Source organism: Callospermophilus lateralis, chromosome 2 (genome assembly GCF_048772815.1).
Source record: "Callospermophilus lateralis isolate mCalLat2 chromosome 2, mCalLat2.hap1, whole genome shotgun sequence".
NCBI classification, from domain to species: domain Eukaryota; kingdom Metazoa; phylum Chordata; class Mammalia; order Rodentia; family Sciuridae; genus Callospermophilus; species Callospermophilus lateralis.
Genome location: NC_135306.1, coordinates 123,343,561 through 123,361,093, shown reverse-complemented (window position 1 = coordinate 123,361,093; position 17,533 = coordinate 123,343,561). Strand labels below are relative to the sequence as shown.

Here is a 17,533-nt window from a genome sequence, read left to right as displayed (position 1 = left end):
GAATTGAGGTTTATTTATTCTGTTTAAAAAATTAATTTGTAGGATGTTTTATAGGATTTGTAGGATTTTTGCAGTTCTCTGAATTTAACCAAGACCTCACTAATCGCCCCCCTCACCCCGCCGCCCCCTTTTTTTCATATATTCTTTTTGCTACATTTCTGTGTTGGTGAAGTTCTTGTATACTCTCCTTTGCATTCATTCAGAATCACTTCTTTTTAAATAATTTTATTTTTTTCTGTTTTGGAAAATATATACTATACTTGTGTGTATCACAAAGGTTTTTCTAAATTTTCATATACTTTCCTTCCAAAAATATGATTATTTAGAATGCCTTTACCCTGTTCATTTCATTCCAATGTATAAGTGGTTATTTTTCAGTGTTTTATTTTTGTTGTATATTGGGGTAAAGCTTTGTTTAGATTTATAAATTTCGTGATCATTTCCTTTGCAGAACAATCTACATATTAGGTCTTATTTTTCTGATGATTTTTCTTTCCTTAATATATTTATGCTTTAAATGGTGAAACTTTGTTAACAGTATATTTTCGTTTTGCCTCAAAATATCCTTATTTCATTTTTTTCTCAAAAAAATAGTTTTTGTTAAACTTACGACAATTTTAAGTTGACAGTCTTTCTCAACATGTTTTATTTTAAAAAATGGCCTCTGCCTCATTTTATCAATTCTTCTTATGGAATTATGATTTAGGTATATATGAAACCTTTCTATATTTTTCTAAGTTTTTAAAAATCTAATTATGTCTTTGAATTTTTTTCTTTAATGATTTCCCTTAGTGTCCTTGAGACTCCATTATAATTTTTCAAAGTATTTTTGTTAATGATGATGTTGTTTATATATAGTTTTGACATGTTATTTGTCATAAAAATATTCTCTAGACATTTAGTCTACCTTGTCCCTGGTTAAAATAAAAGAAAAAAAGGTAAATTACTTAACTTGTTTGACAATCTATTTTATCATATACAAAATGGAAATGGATGTTTATATTCCTTTTCATTCCAAAAATGATTTTCCAGAGATTACTAACAAAAATATTAGTAGTCTGGGTAAAAATCAGTTGAAAAGTTTATGCCCAAAGAAATTTAAAAAAACACAAATCTTATGCTTCTGAGGTTCTATGAAGTTGGTGTTATACATCAAAATTATATACTTCATAATATCCAAAGGAAAATATAATTGTATACAAGATTTAGTGCCTGTATTAGTCAACTTTGTGTTACTATAACAAAATACCTGAGTTGGTTAACTTTATAAGGAAAAACATCTTATTCAGCTCATGGTTTTGGTGTTTCAAATTTAAGATCAGGTGGGAAGATGATCCGCATTGCTTTTGTCTGTGGTTTGGGTAGCAGACAAGGCAGGAGCGTGTGTAAAAGCAAACGGTCACTTCTCAAAGAGGAAGAGAAAGTGGATGGAGCTTCTTTTATAACAGTTCTCTTGAAAACATTCACGAGTTTGCACGAGAACTACCAAGCAATCTCAGGAGAACTATCTCCACCCCACTGACCTAAGGATTTCCCACTAGATACTTATAAAGATTATACAACCTTTCCCATACCACCACTCTCGGGACCAATCCTTTAATCTCAGTGGACCTTGAGAAAAATACTCAAATCACACCCAAGACATAACAGTGTCAGAATAATAATTAGTTGCTCATGAGAATCATACGTATACTAAAATGTTTCTCATTGGTCTTTGAAATGAGGAAAGGTGAGATAGTGACAGAATCTTCTGTACCTTCCCTATAATTTTTAGAGATCCCCCATGTGTGAAAGTAATATAATATAAACTGATAAGCATGGGTAGAACATGGAAGAATTAAATGTAACTATGTTGTTAATGGAATGGTATTTCATCCTCTATGTCCCATCTTAAGGCAATAATATTTTTTTAAAAAAACTATTTTAACTGCTTTAAATCATTATATACATTTATCCTTTATAAGAAACAAGTATCAGATTTGTAGGAACAAAAAGTAAGGTCCATTGTTATACTATTTCATCATTAATAAGAATATTTTTTACTACATATTTGAACTCTTTTAAATTTCCATCTATTCATTAAACAATATAATAGTGTTTTTAAAGAATACAAGCCTCACAGATTGTTTTTCTAGGACAGAAAACATGACTGTCTTTTTGGCTGGTATACATTTTACTCCTATAATTTTTTTAATATCATGTATAAAATTTTTGCATTCTTTTCGCTTTGCACTTTTCTTTGCATTCTTGTTTTCTGTCATGTTTGACAGATTTAATAAGTGATAGTAAATGCTAACATAGTTAAACTAGCACTTCTTCTGACTACCAACAAGTGATGCTTTGTAGTGTAGCAAACATGATAAATTAGGTGCAGTTGTGTAGTTCAGAGAGAGAAAATGAAAATAATTTATCAGAAAAACAAAGTAATTCAAATACTGAGTTACTGTAATTTAAGGCTGGAAAATCAGTCAAACACTTGAAGAGGAACCAAGTTTAACAACATGATTGTGGACACTTAACAATTAAGTAGTATATTTATTCTGAAAGATTCATAGTCTTTATTTTATTATAAAATTTAGTAATATAAGAGCTTAACAAAATATGACCCAATATGAAAAAACAAACAAACAAACAAAAAAACCCTAACATCTCTCAGTGGAAAAGTGGTCAACATTCTACAGATGTTGAAGTTTAAAATACAGCCTGAGGGAAACATACACCTAGTCTTTTTTAAATTCATTTTGTTTGCATTGAGCAATGAGATAGCACAATTTTAATATTTTTATTGGTTCTTTGTAGTTATACAAGACAGTATAATCCATTTTGATAAAATCATACAAGCATGAAATATATCTTATTCTAATTAGGATTCCATTCTTGTGGGTGTACACAATGATGGGATTCACTTAGATACATAGGAAAATTGTGTTACATTAATTCTTATTAGATCTTTCTTATTCCTATCCCTTTCATGTCCCTTCATTCCCCTTTGTTTAATTTACTGAACTTTTCTTTTTCCCCTCTCCTCCTTTTATTGTGGTTTAGCTTCCACATATTAGAGAAAATATTCAACCCTAGGTTTTTGGATTGGCTTATTTTACTTAGCATGATAGTCTACAGATTCATCCATTATTGGCAAATGTTGTAAAGTCATTCTTATTTATGGCTGAGTAATACTCCATTGTGTGTATGTACCACAGTTTCTTTATCCATTCATCTGTTGATGGGCATCTAGGTTGTCTCCATAGCTTAGCTATTGTGAATTGTGCTGCTATAAACATTGATGTAGCTGCATCACTGTAGTTTGCTAGGTTTAAATCCTTTGGATGTTCTGAAGAGTGGAATAACTAGGTCATTATGCTAGTTCCATTCCTAGTTTTTGAGGAATCCATACTGCTTTCCAGACTGGTTGCACAAATTTACAGTCCCACCAATAATGTATTAGCATACCATTTTCCCAACATCCTCACTAACATTTACTATTACTTGTATTCTTGATAGTTACCATCTCATTAGAGTAAGATGAAATCTGTGTAGTTTTAACTTGCATTTCTCTTATTGCTAGAGATATTGAATATTTTTTCATATATTTGTTGACCATTCATATTTTTTCTCTTGAGAAGATTCTGTTCAATTCCTTTGCCCATTTAATGATTGGGTTATTTGATATTTTGGTACTAAGATTTTTGAGTTCTTTGTGTATACTGAAAATTAAATGTCCTGAAGTTCAGATGGCAAAGATTTTCTCCCATTCTGTAGGCTCTCTCTTCACACTCCTGATTGTTTCCTTTGCTGTGATTTTTGGTTTTATTTCTTGTACTTTAGGAGTTTTGTTAAGAAAGTCAGATCCTGAGCCAATATGCTGAATTTTTGGCCGTACATTTTCTTATACTATGTGCAGGGTTTCTGATCTAACACCTAGGTCTCTGATCTACTTGGAGTTGATTGTTGTGCAGGGTCAGAGATAGGTGTTAACTTTCATTGTATTACATTTGGATTTCCAGTTTTCCCAGCACCATTTGTTGAAGAGAGGCTATCTTATACAATGTATGTTTTTGGTGTCTTTGTCTAGTATGAGGTAATTGCATTTATGTGGGTTTGTCTCTGGTGTGCTATTCTGTTTCATTGGTCTTGTTACCTATTTTGGTGCCAATACCATGCTGTTTTTGTTGCTGTAGCTCTGTAGTATAAAGTCTGATATTGTGATGCCTTCTGCTTCTTTTTTCCCCCCCTTGGCTAAGAAGGATTGCTTTGGCTACTCTGGGTCTCTTATTTTTCCAAATGAATTTCATGATTGCTTTTTCTGTTTCTATGAAGAATGTCACTGGAATTTTGATGGGAATTGCATTGAATCTGTATAGCAATTTTGGTAGTACGGCCATTTTGACAATATTAATTCTCTCTATCCAAGAACATGGGAGATCTTTTCATCTTCTAAGGTCTTCTTCAATTTCTTTCTTTAGTGTTCTGTGGTTTTCCTCTGTTGTTAGATTGATTCCTAATAGTTGTTTTTTTTTTTTTTTTTTTTGGTTTTTTGAGGCTAATGTTTATGGTTTTCCTGATTTCTCTTTTAGCTAATTCCTCTTTTGCATATAGGAATGCAGTTGATTTATTGGTGTTTATTTTGTATCCTTGTACTTTACAGAATTCATTGATGAGTTCTAGAAGTTTTCTGGTGGAGTTTTTGAGCCTTTTAAATCTACAAATATACTTTGAGCTCTTCTTTTCCTCTTTGTATCCCTTCACTTACTTTCTTTGGCCTAATTTCTCTGGCTAGAGTTTCAAGGACTATGTTGAACAGAAGTTGTGAAAGAGAGCATCCCTGTCCTGTTCTAGTTAATGAGGGAATGCTTTCAGTTTTTCTTCACTTGTAATGATGTTTACCTTGGGTTTGTCATATTTAGCTTTTATAATGCTGAGGTATTTTTCCATTGTTCTAAATATGAATGGATGTTGTATTTTGTCAAATGCTTTTTCTGCATCTATTGGGATAGTCATGTGGTTCTTGTCTTTAAGCATATGATGTGTTATATTTATTGATTTCCTTAAGTTTAACCAAGCTTGCATCTGTGGGATGAAACCCATTTGATCATGGTGCACCGTCGTTGTGTGTGTGTGTGTGTGTGTGTGTAATTAATTTTTTTAATATTTGACTTACATCAAATAGACCAAATAAATTATGTACTTTAACAATGTCATTTTGCTCTTGATTTAATAATTCATAGGATTTCTAAATAGCATTTAGGGAACAAATGGCTATTAATTTTTTAAATTAATTGACACATAAACATCACATATTTATGGGATACCATGTGATGTTTGCCATACAAACATATTTTAATTATCAGATCAGAATAAACGGATCCTTTCAAACACATCATTTTTTTGTGGTACTGAAAATCTTTTATTCCAGCTTTCTTGAAATACACAGTGCATTATCACAATCTATCATCACTTTACTATGCAATAGAGCACTACAACCTATATTTTTTATAACTATAACTTAGCATATACATTAACAAACGTTCCCTATTCCTTTTCTTTCCTTCTCTGCCTAGCTTCTGATAACCTCCATTCTATTCTCAATTTATATTAAGAACAACACTTTTACATTCCACATATTAGTGGATTATGTGGTCTTTTGGTGTGGGGCTTATTTCACTTAACATAATGACCTTTAAATTTCCTTCTGTGTAATCACCAATGACTAGATTGTAACTTTTTATGGATAAATAATGTTTCATTGTTGATTGTGGCCATGTACCATATTTTCTTTATCCATTCATGAACATGAAGGTTGTTGCCATTTCTTGGCTAAGGTGAATAGTACTACAGTAAACCTGCCAGTGTAGATGTTACTTCAACCATATTGATTCCATTTATTTTGGGAATATATACCAGTAATGGGATTGTTATATCATGTGATGATTTTGTTTTTATATTTTTGAGGAACCTTCTCATTCTGTTTGCTATCATGGCTGACATAAATGAATTTTCAATAAAACAGAGTATACCTTCACATTCTGTTTAGTATATTGGTTATACACAAGTGAATTTTCAATATGATAGAGTGTGCTATCTTATCAAGTATATATTTCATTTTATTAAGGAAATTATCCAGAAATAGGGTAAGTTAAAACTAGAAAATGGATCTCATGGTACACAATCATTCATTTGAATTTAGCATATTTCTTGCCCTCTGACTCTGAACAAGAACAGTACACCTCAATTTGTTTATTGGTAACCTGAACATGATATAATATTGCTCAATTAAAATTTCTCTATATTTTTTACATCTCTAAGATTACACAGTATTACTTAATTCTTATAAATAATTTTCAGGCTGACAGGCAGAGGATAAAGTGTGATTTTTTTTTTTTTGCCTTTGTTTAAGTGAACCCCCACCCCCCCAAAGGACTTCCACTGTTAAATCAGTAGGATTTTTTCTTTCTTTCCTGTAACAGTTGTCAATGCCTTGGAAGAGGTCAGAACTAGGGGAAATTATGAGAAAGATTTCTTTTTTCATGTTTTCTATTTTTAATTAAATTATACCTAAAGATACAGCAGATATCGCTACCCAAATTAAGTTAAATTGTTCTCTACATGCAATTTTGTTATTATCTTGGTTTTAAACCTTCATGGTAAAATACACATTTATATTTACATGTATATAAATACATTTTCTTTCCTATTCCCCCTTTCACTATTTCTTTTTTAATTTTTAATTTATTATATATGACAACAAGGATGCATTACAATTTATATTACACATATAGAGCACGATTTTTCATATCTCTGATTGTACACAAAGTAGAGTCACATTCTTTGTGTCTTCATACATGTACTTAGGATAATAATGACCATCACATTCCACTGTCTTTCCTACCCCTGTTCCCCTTCCCTTTCCTCTCCCTTCCCTTTTCCCCTTTGCCCTATCTAGAGTTTATTTAATCCTCCTCCCCCACCCCTCTGCCTGCAGCATATTATGGATCAGCATCCTTAAATCAGAGAAATCATTTGGCATTTGGTTTTGGGGGATTGGCTAATTTCCCTTAGCATTATATTCTCCAACTATATTCATTTACCTGCAAATGCCATGATTTTATTCTCTTTTAATGCTGAGTAATATTCCATTGTGCATATATACCACATTTTCTTTATCCATTCATCTACTGAAGGTTGATTCCACAGTTTAACTATTGTGAATTGAGCTGCTATAAATATTGATGTGGCTGTGTCCTTGTAGTATGCTGTTTTTAAGTCCTTTGGATGTAGACCAAGTTGTGGGATAGCTAGGTCAAATGGTGGTTCCATTCCCAGTTTTCCAAGGATTCTCCATACTGCTTTCCATATTGGCTTTACCAATTTGCAGTCCCACTAGCAATGTATGAGTGTACCTTTTGCCCCATATCCTTGCCTACACTTATTGTGTTTGTATTCTTAATAGTTGATATTTCTGACTAGAATCAGATGAAATCTTACAGTAGTTTTGATTTACATTTCTCTAATTGCTGGAGATGTTGAACATTTTTTCATATATTTGTTGATTGATTGTACATCATCTTCTGAGAAGTGTCTGTTCAGTTCCTTGGCCTGTTTATTGATTGGGTTATTTTTTGGGGGGGTGTTAAGATTTTTGAGTTCTTTATACATTCTAGAGAATAGTGCTCTATCTGACGTGAGTGTGGTAAGAATTTGTTCCCAATTAGTAGGCTCTCTATTCACCTCTCTAATTGTTTCTTTTGCTGGGAAGCAGCTTTTTAGTTTGAATCCATCCCATTTATTGATTCTTGATATTAGTTCTTGTGCTATAGGAGTCCTATTAAGGAAGTTGGGGGACTAATCCAACATGATGGAGATTTGGGCCTACTTTTTCTTCTAATAGACGCAGTGTCTTTGGTTTAATTCCTAGGTCCTTGGTTCACTCTGAGTTCAGTTTTGTGCATGGTGAGAGATAGGAGTTTAATTTCATTTTGTTGCATATAGATTTCCAATTTTCCCAGCACTATTTGTTGAAGAGGCTATATTTTCTCCAGTGTATGTATGGCACCTTTGTCTAATGTAAGATAACTGTAATTATATGGGTTTTTCTTTGTGTCCTCTATTTTTTTTTTTTGCCAGAAGCACCAGTTTATTTATTTATTTTTTGTATTCTGCTACCGTTCTTATCCTCTACTATCCCCCCTCCCCTCCCCTCCCATCTTCTCTCTCTACCCCATCTACTGTGATTCATTTCTCTCTTTGTTTATTTTCCCATTTCCCTCACAACCTCTTATATGTAATTTTGTATAGCAACCTCTTATATGTAATATGTAATTTTGTATAGCAATGAGGGTCTCCCTCCATTTCCATGCAATTTAATCATCAAAACTAAAGCTTAATTTTGCTGGATATATGTTTCTTGGTTGGAATCCATTTTTTTTTCAGAGCTTGATATATGTTGTTCCAGGATCTTCTAGCTTTCAGGGTTTGGGTTAAAAAATCTGCAAATATCCTTATTGGTTTTCCCCAATGTAATCTGATTCCTTTCTCCCATAGCTTTTTATATTCTCTCTTTATTCTGTTTGTTAGGGATTTTCATTATACTGTGCCTTGTTGTGGATCTGTTGTGATTTTGTACATTTGGCATCTTGTAAACCTCTTATATTTGGTTTTCCAATTCATTCTTCATGTTTGGAAAATTTTCTGATATTATTTCATTGAGTATATTGTTCATTCCTTTGGTTTGGAACTCTATGCCTTCCTTTATCCCAATAACTCTTAAATTTGGTCTTTTTATGCTATCCCATATTTCTTGAATATTCTACTTGTGGTTTCTTACCGTCTTCACTGTGTGATCTACATTCTTTTCAAGATTATATATTTTGTCTTTTTTTGTCTAAGGTCCTATCTTCCAAGGGGTGTTAGATAACCACTTGGAAGATAGGACCTTAGTGATGCTTTCAATTGAACTTCTATTTTTTTATTGTTTCTTTCATTTCAAGGATTTCTGTTATTTTTTAATTTTTTAGAACCTTTATCTTTTCTATTGAAGGAATCTTTTGCTACCTGTATTTGCTTATCTAGCTCTTTATCAAAATGATCTTTTGTATTTGCTCTCTTATATGATCCTTTAATTCACAGAACATTTTAATTATGTACATACTAAATTTCTTCTTTTTCATTTCTTCTGCTGTGCTGGCCATGGATTCTCATAATGTAGTATCTTGATTTTGGGGGGGTACTTTCTTCCCTTGTCTTTTCATGTTGTTCATGTATCTTCTTTGCTAACACTGTGGATCCGAGGCATTACTGTTTTACCCTATAGGCTTATAGTGCCCCTGCAAGATTCTAATACCTCTTCTTGAAGGGGAAGGACAACGGTTTACAGATCCCAATAAAAACAGTATACAATCTAAAGCAAACAGTTGCTATTAAGACATTTACAGTTTGGTCAGAAGATACGGAAATGGTGAGTTCAATTTTTATCTACAATATAAACACCAAGTTTGCAAAAGGGTTTACAGATTCTGATGGTATACAAAGAATCAGGGGTGAGGTGTAGGGGATGAGATGTTGAGGGGGTAGGACGTGAGAATATAGTTATTACTAAGGAAAATGTGAAAAAGGAATCTAAAGAAGAAGGTTAGTGGCAGGAGAAGAGAGTGGAAGTATTCTTGTGTAGACAAGTAAGTGGGAAGACAGTAGAGTACATAAGACAAATGTAAAGAAAAAAATTTAAAAATGTAAAAAATAGGAGAAAAAAAGAATATACAATACAACTGTAATATACTACTCAGACATCCCAGTCCTCAGTATCCTAATTCATGCAAAGTACTTGGCTTTACATATGTTGGGGATGTGAGGGCGAGAGAATAGAGCGGGAGAAGAAAAAAAAAAATCTTGAAGGAAGAAATAAGGATTGTTTTGGTTGGAGATCAGTATCTTTCCTGTTTCCCTTTTTATCCAATAGTAGAGTTGTCTGTTGTTAGCTCGTATCTCCACCGTCAGGATGGTGAATGTTATCAGGGTGGGAGTGTTGGTTGGTCTTGGGTGCAGGGCACCTGAAAGTGGGGTATGATACCCACTGGTCCCCAATGGGAGACTGCACCCCAAGGATCTTCTTTGGGGCCCACTTGTGACATGTGGGCACCCGATCTTATCTCCTATCTCTCCTGTGCATCTCACAGTTCCTGGTCTCTAAATTCATCTCTGAACTGTACTTTCCTTTTCTACTTCTTCTCCAGGACCTTTCTCTCCAGAGGTCTTGTGGGTTGATTGCACACTTGTCTTGGATAGCTGTTTTCTATTTGGCTGTCACTGTGCCAGGTTAGCAGCTGCCAGAGAGAGGGAGGATTTGGGAACTGTGGTATCTGCCCAGCAGATGTTCCAAACTGGAGTTGCCCCAACTAAAAATTGTGACTAAAGTGACCCACAGTGGAGGTGGCTGCTTTCATTGATGGGGTGTCGGCTTGGATGGGGGAGCCAGTCTATGGCATTGGGGTATGTGTTCAGATATAAGCTCTGTGGCATGCAGTGTTGTGGCTGTTGGTTGTCTTCAGAGCCTGTGCAATGTTGCCGGGTACAGGTAGGCTACTGCATGTAGGGGACTATGTCATTGGCTGTAGAGTACCAAGATGGAGGCAACCGGTAGAGCCCCATGTTGGTAAATGGGGGTCACACAAGAGTGTTGTCTGGAGATCCTACACGTGGGTAGTGGCTGGGTGTTCTACATGGGAGCAGTATCAATGATTTCTGCTCCAGTGGGTAGCCAGGAGCACTCTGTGGGTGCTGGTGCCAGTGGTCCTACCGGGCACCCCAGAGCCCTGCATGGGTGAGTAGACAGGAGTCCTGCTCTGACCTTGAAGCTTGGAGCCCTGTGTGTGCACTGCAGCTGTGGGAGGGTCCTGTATCACTCACAGAAAAGCAGAATTACCACTATGTGTGTCCCAGTTATGGATGGACACAGAATGCTGCCTCCCACTGGCCCACCATCTTGGATGCCCCTCTTTCTACTCTTTTAATGAATAAGCTCAATGCTGTGAACTTTCCTGTTAGAACTGTCTTCATAGCATTCCAGATATTTTGAGATGTTCTTCCACTATTCTCATTTACTTCTAAGTATTTTTTAAATTTCATCCCTGATTTCTGCTATCCATGGATCATTCAATAGAATACTATTTAGTTTCCAGGTATTAGCGTACCTTGTATTTTTTACTGTATTGTTGCTTTCTAATTCCATTCCATTTTGATCTGTATGATCTGATAGAATGCAGGGTCTTATCTCTCTCTCTCTCTCTCTCTCTCTCTCTCTCTCTCTGTCTCTCTTTTTTATTTGGGGGGGTGGTATTTGCTAAGCCTTGCTTTGTGGCCTAGAATGTGGTCTACTGTAGAAAAGGTTCCATGTGCTGCTGAGAATAAGTTATATTCAATCATTGATGGGTATATATATACATATATTCAATATATATCTCTCTAAAACCAAATTATTATATTTTTTTAGTTCTGTAATTTCTTCATTTACTTTTTGTTTGTATGATCTATCTACTGTTGAGAGAGGTATGTTAAAGTCAACCAGTATTATTGTGTTGTGGTCTCTTCGATTCCTGATATTGAGTAGGGTTTGTTTGATATCCATAGATGATCCATTATTTGGGGCATAAATATTTATGACTGCCATTTCTTATTGTTGTTTGATTCCTTTAAACAGTATGAAATGGCCTTCTTTGTCCCTTCTGATTAAATATGACTTGAAGTCCACTTTATCTGATATGAGAATAGAAACTCCGTATTGTTTATTAGATCCATGTCAATGATATGTTTTTTCCCATCTTTTTACCTTCTGTCTTTGGATATCTTTGCCTATGAGCTGAGTCTCTGGAGATAACATGTTATTGGGTCTTCTTTTTAAATCCAGTCTGCAAGCCCAGGTGTTTTTTGGTTGATGATTTTAAACCATTTACACTTAATGTTGTTATTGAGAGATGCTTTTTATAGCCTCTCATTTTTATTTATTTCTAGTTTTTAAAATTTGAAATAGATTCTCCTTTGATGACTCTTCTTTCAGTGTAGCTTATTTCCCTTCTAGTTTTACTTTTTATTCTCCATTTCTTCTCCGTGTAATATTTTATTAAGTATATTTTATTGTGCTTGTTTTCTACTTGTGATTTTTTAAACTTGTTTATTGTGGAATGTTTTTACTTCATTTTCAAATCTACAGCTTAATTTTGCTTAGTATAGTATTCTTGGTTAGCATCCTTTTTCTTTCATAGGTTGGTACATATTATACCAAGACCTACTTTTTGTGTCTGGGTTGAAAAATCAACTGAGATCTGTATTGGTTTCTCTCTAAATGTACCAGTTGTTCTTCTCTAGCAGCCCTTAAAATTCTATCCTTAATCTGTATGTTAGGTCTGTTGTAATTTTGTATGTTTGGAGTGCTGTATGCTTCCTGTATTTGTTTTTTAATTTTATTCTTTAGGTTTTGGAAAATTTCTGCCATTCTTTCATTGAGAAGATTGTGCCTTTCTTTTGTTTCTTTTTTAGAGCCTTCATTAATCCTGAGGAATCTTAAATTTGGCCTTTTCATGTTATCCCATACTTCTTGAAATTTCTGTTCATGTTATTCTATTAATATCTTTTTTCCATGGTCAATATATTTTCCAGGTCATATATTTTGTTTTCATTGCCTGAAACTCAATCTTCCAAGTGGTCTAGTCTATTGATGCTTCTCATTGGATTTTTAATTTCATTTCTTGATTGCTTCATTTTGACCATTTTTGATGGATTCTTCTTCAGAATCTCTATTTTCTTATTAATGTGATCTTTCACTACTTGTATTTTCTCTTGAGTTTACTCCTTACATTGTCATTTTTTTTTAACTCATAGATCTGTTTAACCATAACCTTTCTACATTTCTTCTCTGAGATTTCCTCCACTGTGGTGTCAGTGAAGTCTTTGTTGATGTATTCTGTGTTGTTTGGGATGGTTTGTTCCCTTGATTTTTCATATTTTTTTTTATCTACTCATCTATCTTTATGGATTTTTAATTTTGGAGTTTTTACCCTACCCTACCCTACCCTATAGTGTCCCTGCATGTTCCACCACCTCATAGATTATGGGGAAAACAAATAATAGCATCAACCTATGCAAATAAAATATATATATATATATATATATATATATATATATATATATATATAAAAAATATTAGTTTGCACAATAAGCAGCAATAGTATTAGCAGTTTTCATTGGTAAAAGGGTAAATAATAAAAAATTATATCTGGCATAAAATTTGACAATAGGTTTTGTTAATTATTAATGCTATTGCATTGGTGTTTGGGAGTCAGCATTATATGAATCTATATTGTTAAGACATGTGAAGGATAGCTTTAAGAGACAATAAGATATAAAATGCAAACAGTTTTCAACCCTCATATAAGTATGAAAAATGCTGTGGTGATGTAGGATGTGTTGGTTTTGAGCTGGGAGGAGAAGAAACAGAAGCAAAAATTTAATGGAAAAGTCAAAATGGGAATAATAGAATTTTACTGTTATCAAAAGAAAGTAAGAGCGGGAAACAAGGAAAATAGAGTAGTCAGAAAGATAATAAAAAAGAAAATTAAAATATACTATCCAAAATCTTTAATCCTCAAAAAACAGAACAAGGAAAAATAACTAACTTTAAAAAAAAGAGGCTAGAAATGAGAAGACAGAAACATATAACATATGCATATGTATAATTGTTCTTGAATAAGTTGGTACACATTCAAAAAAAAAGAAAAGAAAAGAAAAATCATGGTTTTCGTTATGATGGACAAAATAGTGAGAATACATGTTTCTTATCTGTGCTCAAGTGATTTTCTTTTCATTTCTTTTTAAGGTATGAATGAGTGTGGGGGTGTGAGCCATGGGCTGTTGAGTTCTTCCTTTTTATTGTATTGCTTGCTGAGTTACAAGTTGGGGTTTAAGAATTCTTAACTTCCCTTCTTGGTAGAGTGGTATGGGATGGAATGGGATAATCTGTTAGCTCCACTTCCAGGGTGTTTGCTGGGTTCTGTTAAAGGAGTTCCCATAGGTGGAATTTCTGGGAATGGGGCTTAGGTTTAGTGAGGTTCCATGTGCTTTATGCATGGTGAATTGCCTGGTGGTGTTGAATTAACAATGCATCTCTAGAGCCCAGTAGATGCCAATCTATGTTGGGAGACTGTACCCCAGGAAGCTCCCCAGGGTTCCACTTGTGGGACAGGGAGCTTATCCTTGGCCACTTCTTTTCCTCTGGGATACTGCTCTTTCTGGCCTCCTGGGGTCAATCTCTTGCCAAGCTCTAGTGCTAAATGCCAAGCTGGGTGTCAAAGTGGTGGACCGGGTAGTGGAAATTTTAATATTTAATTAAAATATTATAAAGAACAATCAGCAATCCTTTCTTTTCTTTCTTCCTTTCTTTCATTTCTTTCTCTCTTTCCTTCCTTCCTTTCTTTCCTTCCTTCCTTCCTTCCTTCCTTCCTTCCTTCCTTCCTTCCTTCCTTCCTTCCTTCTTTCTTTCTTTCTTTCATACACTACACTATCTGTGATCTAGGATTTAGCGTACTTGGAATATTTCAGATAATTTTTAACAAATGAATAAGGAGGTTAATAAATGCTCTTAAAATGGGATCTATTTAATTCTATTTTAGAAAAAGCCACTGTGTTAATTGCTTTTAATGAGAATGATAGAGAAGCTGATAATAGTAAATATGGAACCAAAAATCCAAAACAAGGAATAATTATTTACCTTTCTTCATTTTAATTAATTGAACTATACGTCTTTCATTGGAGCCCTGGGTGTAGATGAAACATTGAAATGGCAATGTAAAATTAGTAGGGCATTAGAACTTAGATTTATGAATAATTTTTACCAACCAGTAATTACTTAAATTTGGCTTACCATTTTTATAGTGTTTACTATGCTATTTACTATCTTTCCTATCATTTTATATTTTTTAATAAAAACATGTTGGCATTTTGGAAATCATGAAACTTAACAAAAAAGACAGATTTTAAAAATTAGCAAATAAAGCTCAGGTTATTAATAATGGATAATGAGATCTTTCTGCATAAAGTAGCAGCTTTGCAAATAAGAGACATTACAATTATAATTTTATACTGGTTTCCCTTTACATTTTTTTTAACTACTAAAAATAAAATCAGTAAAATATGAAGCCAATTGTACAGAGATAATAGTATTAAAACCTGCTTACAACATATTTGATCATTTTTATAAAATAAGTATGCTTGGTTTTGTGCTGGTATTGTTTCTTTCTGTTGCAATTATTTCTATTTATTGCTACTAATTTTTTTTTATTTAGGTTATTTCACAGCTGAGGATCCTGGGGAGATCAGTAACAGCTGGTTGCAAATTTGATAGAGAAATCTGGTCTAATGAACTTTCTCCTGTCCTCAATCTGTGGAAGAAACTAAACCAGGTTAGTAATGGAATATTCTGATTATTTTTTCTTTTATTTTTCTGCACATCCTTTTTTCCTAGCTTCCTAAACCTGTACTCTCCTCTTCTGCCCAAATTCTGTAAGGATAACATTTCACATATTCCTCTCAAGTGATGTCTTTGATTTTTCTTCATATCACTTCATATTCTAGTTAATAGAATTTATTCCATCTTTTGTAACCAAATTCATACAGGTTTTCAGTCCTCTCCTTTAACATTTAATTTCTTGTGTTAATAGATGGTAATATTTATTTTACCAGGACTCGGCTTCTTTTTACAGTTTCTAAGCCCAGTTCCCAATCATTAAAAAAAAAAAAAAAGTAACTGAATATTCTTATTTTCAAGGTTTATGCAATACTTGAAATGCATAAACATATACATCCACATATATAAATTATGTATATACGTATTATATAAATGGTTATTTTTTCTGAGAATAATATATTATTTTCTGCTCTAGGTAAAAAATAAGATGGTAATTGAATGATGGTAATTAAATAATTATGTGCTTCTTTTTAAATAGCTAACTAATGGTAAAAGTTATCCTGATTATTTCAAAGAACTAATGTTACATGTTACAGATCTAATATACAATAAATAGATATCTATGGAAAATTTTCTTCTTCCTGAAATATAAGTAAATTGTTTGTTCCAATTTTCAGAGTTTGGGTGAGATTGAAGATTCCTACATAGCTTTGTTGCCTTACTTCCTTTAAGTTTTATTTTCTATTTCCATACCTGAATTTGCCCTGGCCTTGTTGTTGGCCTTGTTGTTTTTAACCACATATTAGATCTGACATTCAAAAACAACTTTTATATCTATTTTTCACAAGAATACAGTAATGGGATTTTGCAAGGAGCAGCCCAAATTAGTGTGTGATTTTTTTTTTTTTTTAACTAAGTCACTTCCCTTTGGACTATATTCTTTGAAATTGTGGCACTTCTGTGGTTAGTGAGTTATGTCATTAACATAGACCAAACACATTTGTGTCTTTCCATCATGTTAGAATTTATTGGATAATAATAAATTCACAGGCTACATAAATTTTAGTGGTGGTAGTTCATAGAATACTCACAGGTTATCTGATAGTCATAAGCTGGGCAATCACAAGTTTACTCAACACATATCAAACTTCAGAGGGGCGGGAGGGAGAGACAGTGAGTCAAAAAGGTAAAGGGTTAAGACAGCTGTAGGGTACTGGGCCATGAGCATTGATGGAGAGATGAATGCAAAATCAGAGTTACTGTAGATAGTCAGATAAAGATTTTAAGGGACTACTTCTGCAGTTGTCAAAGCAGAGGGTCTGGACAGACAGATGGTAGTTTCAGTTTGTGTCTAAGTACTCCTTGATTGAGCTTGATAAGTTAGCATGTGTAAGTTATTTGTCAATCTGTGCCTTATGGTTGTGCTGGGAGATAGTGGTTGTTTATTTGTGCAAACGAGTTATAGAGTCATTCTACCTTTTCACTTTTACTCAAAATGGAGTAGCTCATGGCAAACTACCGCTTTACAAAATGGAGTAACTTGGATTTAGGCACAGAAACTTGCCATTCTATACATCATGGAGTAACTGGGAGCAAGGCACAGCCTGCTTTCCATTACTTCCTAAATTGTCCATTGTGTGAAGTTTTGTGGGATGATTGTTTAGTCTTCCTTGCTCTACCTGCTTCTTTTATCTGATTTTATTGCTGTCCCATCCTATCCCACTGTTAACACACATATATACCATCTTTGTAATTCTGAGAATTTTTTTTTTGACACAAAGAAGACCGTGAATAGGATTTCAAATGTAAATTATTTGCCTTCTAAAACCCAGCCCAAGAGTAGTAACTCAAATTCTCTGCCTTTGCACAAACCGTCATTTTGAATATAGATAATAACCTACTATTCATCCTCTGTTGTTTGATTTATGTCAGGACATTACCCCCACACACACACTACATTAGTCCTATATACACAGAGGAAAAGGGTGGAGTACAATATCAAAAAAACATTGTGATAAACAAGTGTTCAGAAGCACAGATTATAGTGTATGTTGCTGAAAGATTTTATTTGGGGGGAAACACCAT

The 17,533-nt window shown here is 33.6% G+C and overlaps 1 protein-coding gene across 2 annotated transcripts in view; it reads left to right on the top strand.

Moving 5' to 3' along the window:
* Dync2h1 (dynein cytoplasmic 2 heavy chain 1) overlaps positions 1 to 17,533 on the top strand; it is a 337,531-nt gene that overhangs the window by 244,718 nt on the left and 75,280 nt on the right. For both annotated transcript variants that reach the window (XM_076843827.2, XM_076843826.2), the window contains one exon: positions 15,327 to 15,443. In XM_076843827.2, the coding sequence (XP_076699942.2) occupies positions 15,327 to 15,443 (117 nt within the window). The remainder of the gene's footprint in view (positions 1 to 15,326; positions 15,444 to 17,533) is intronic.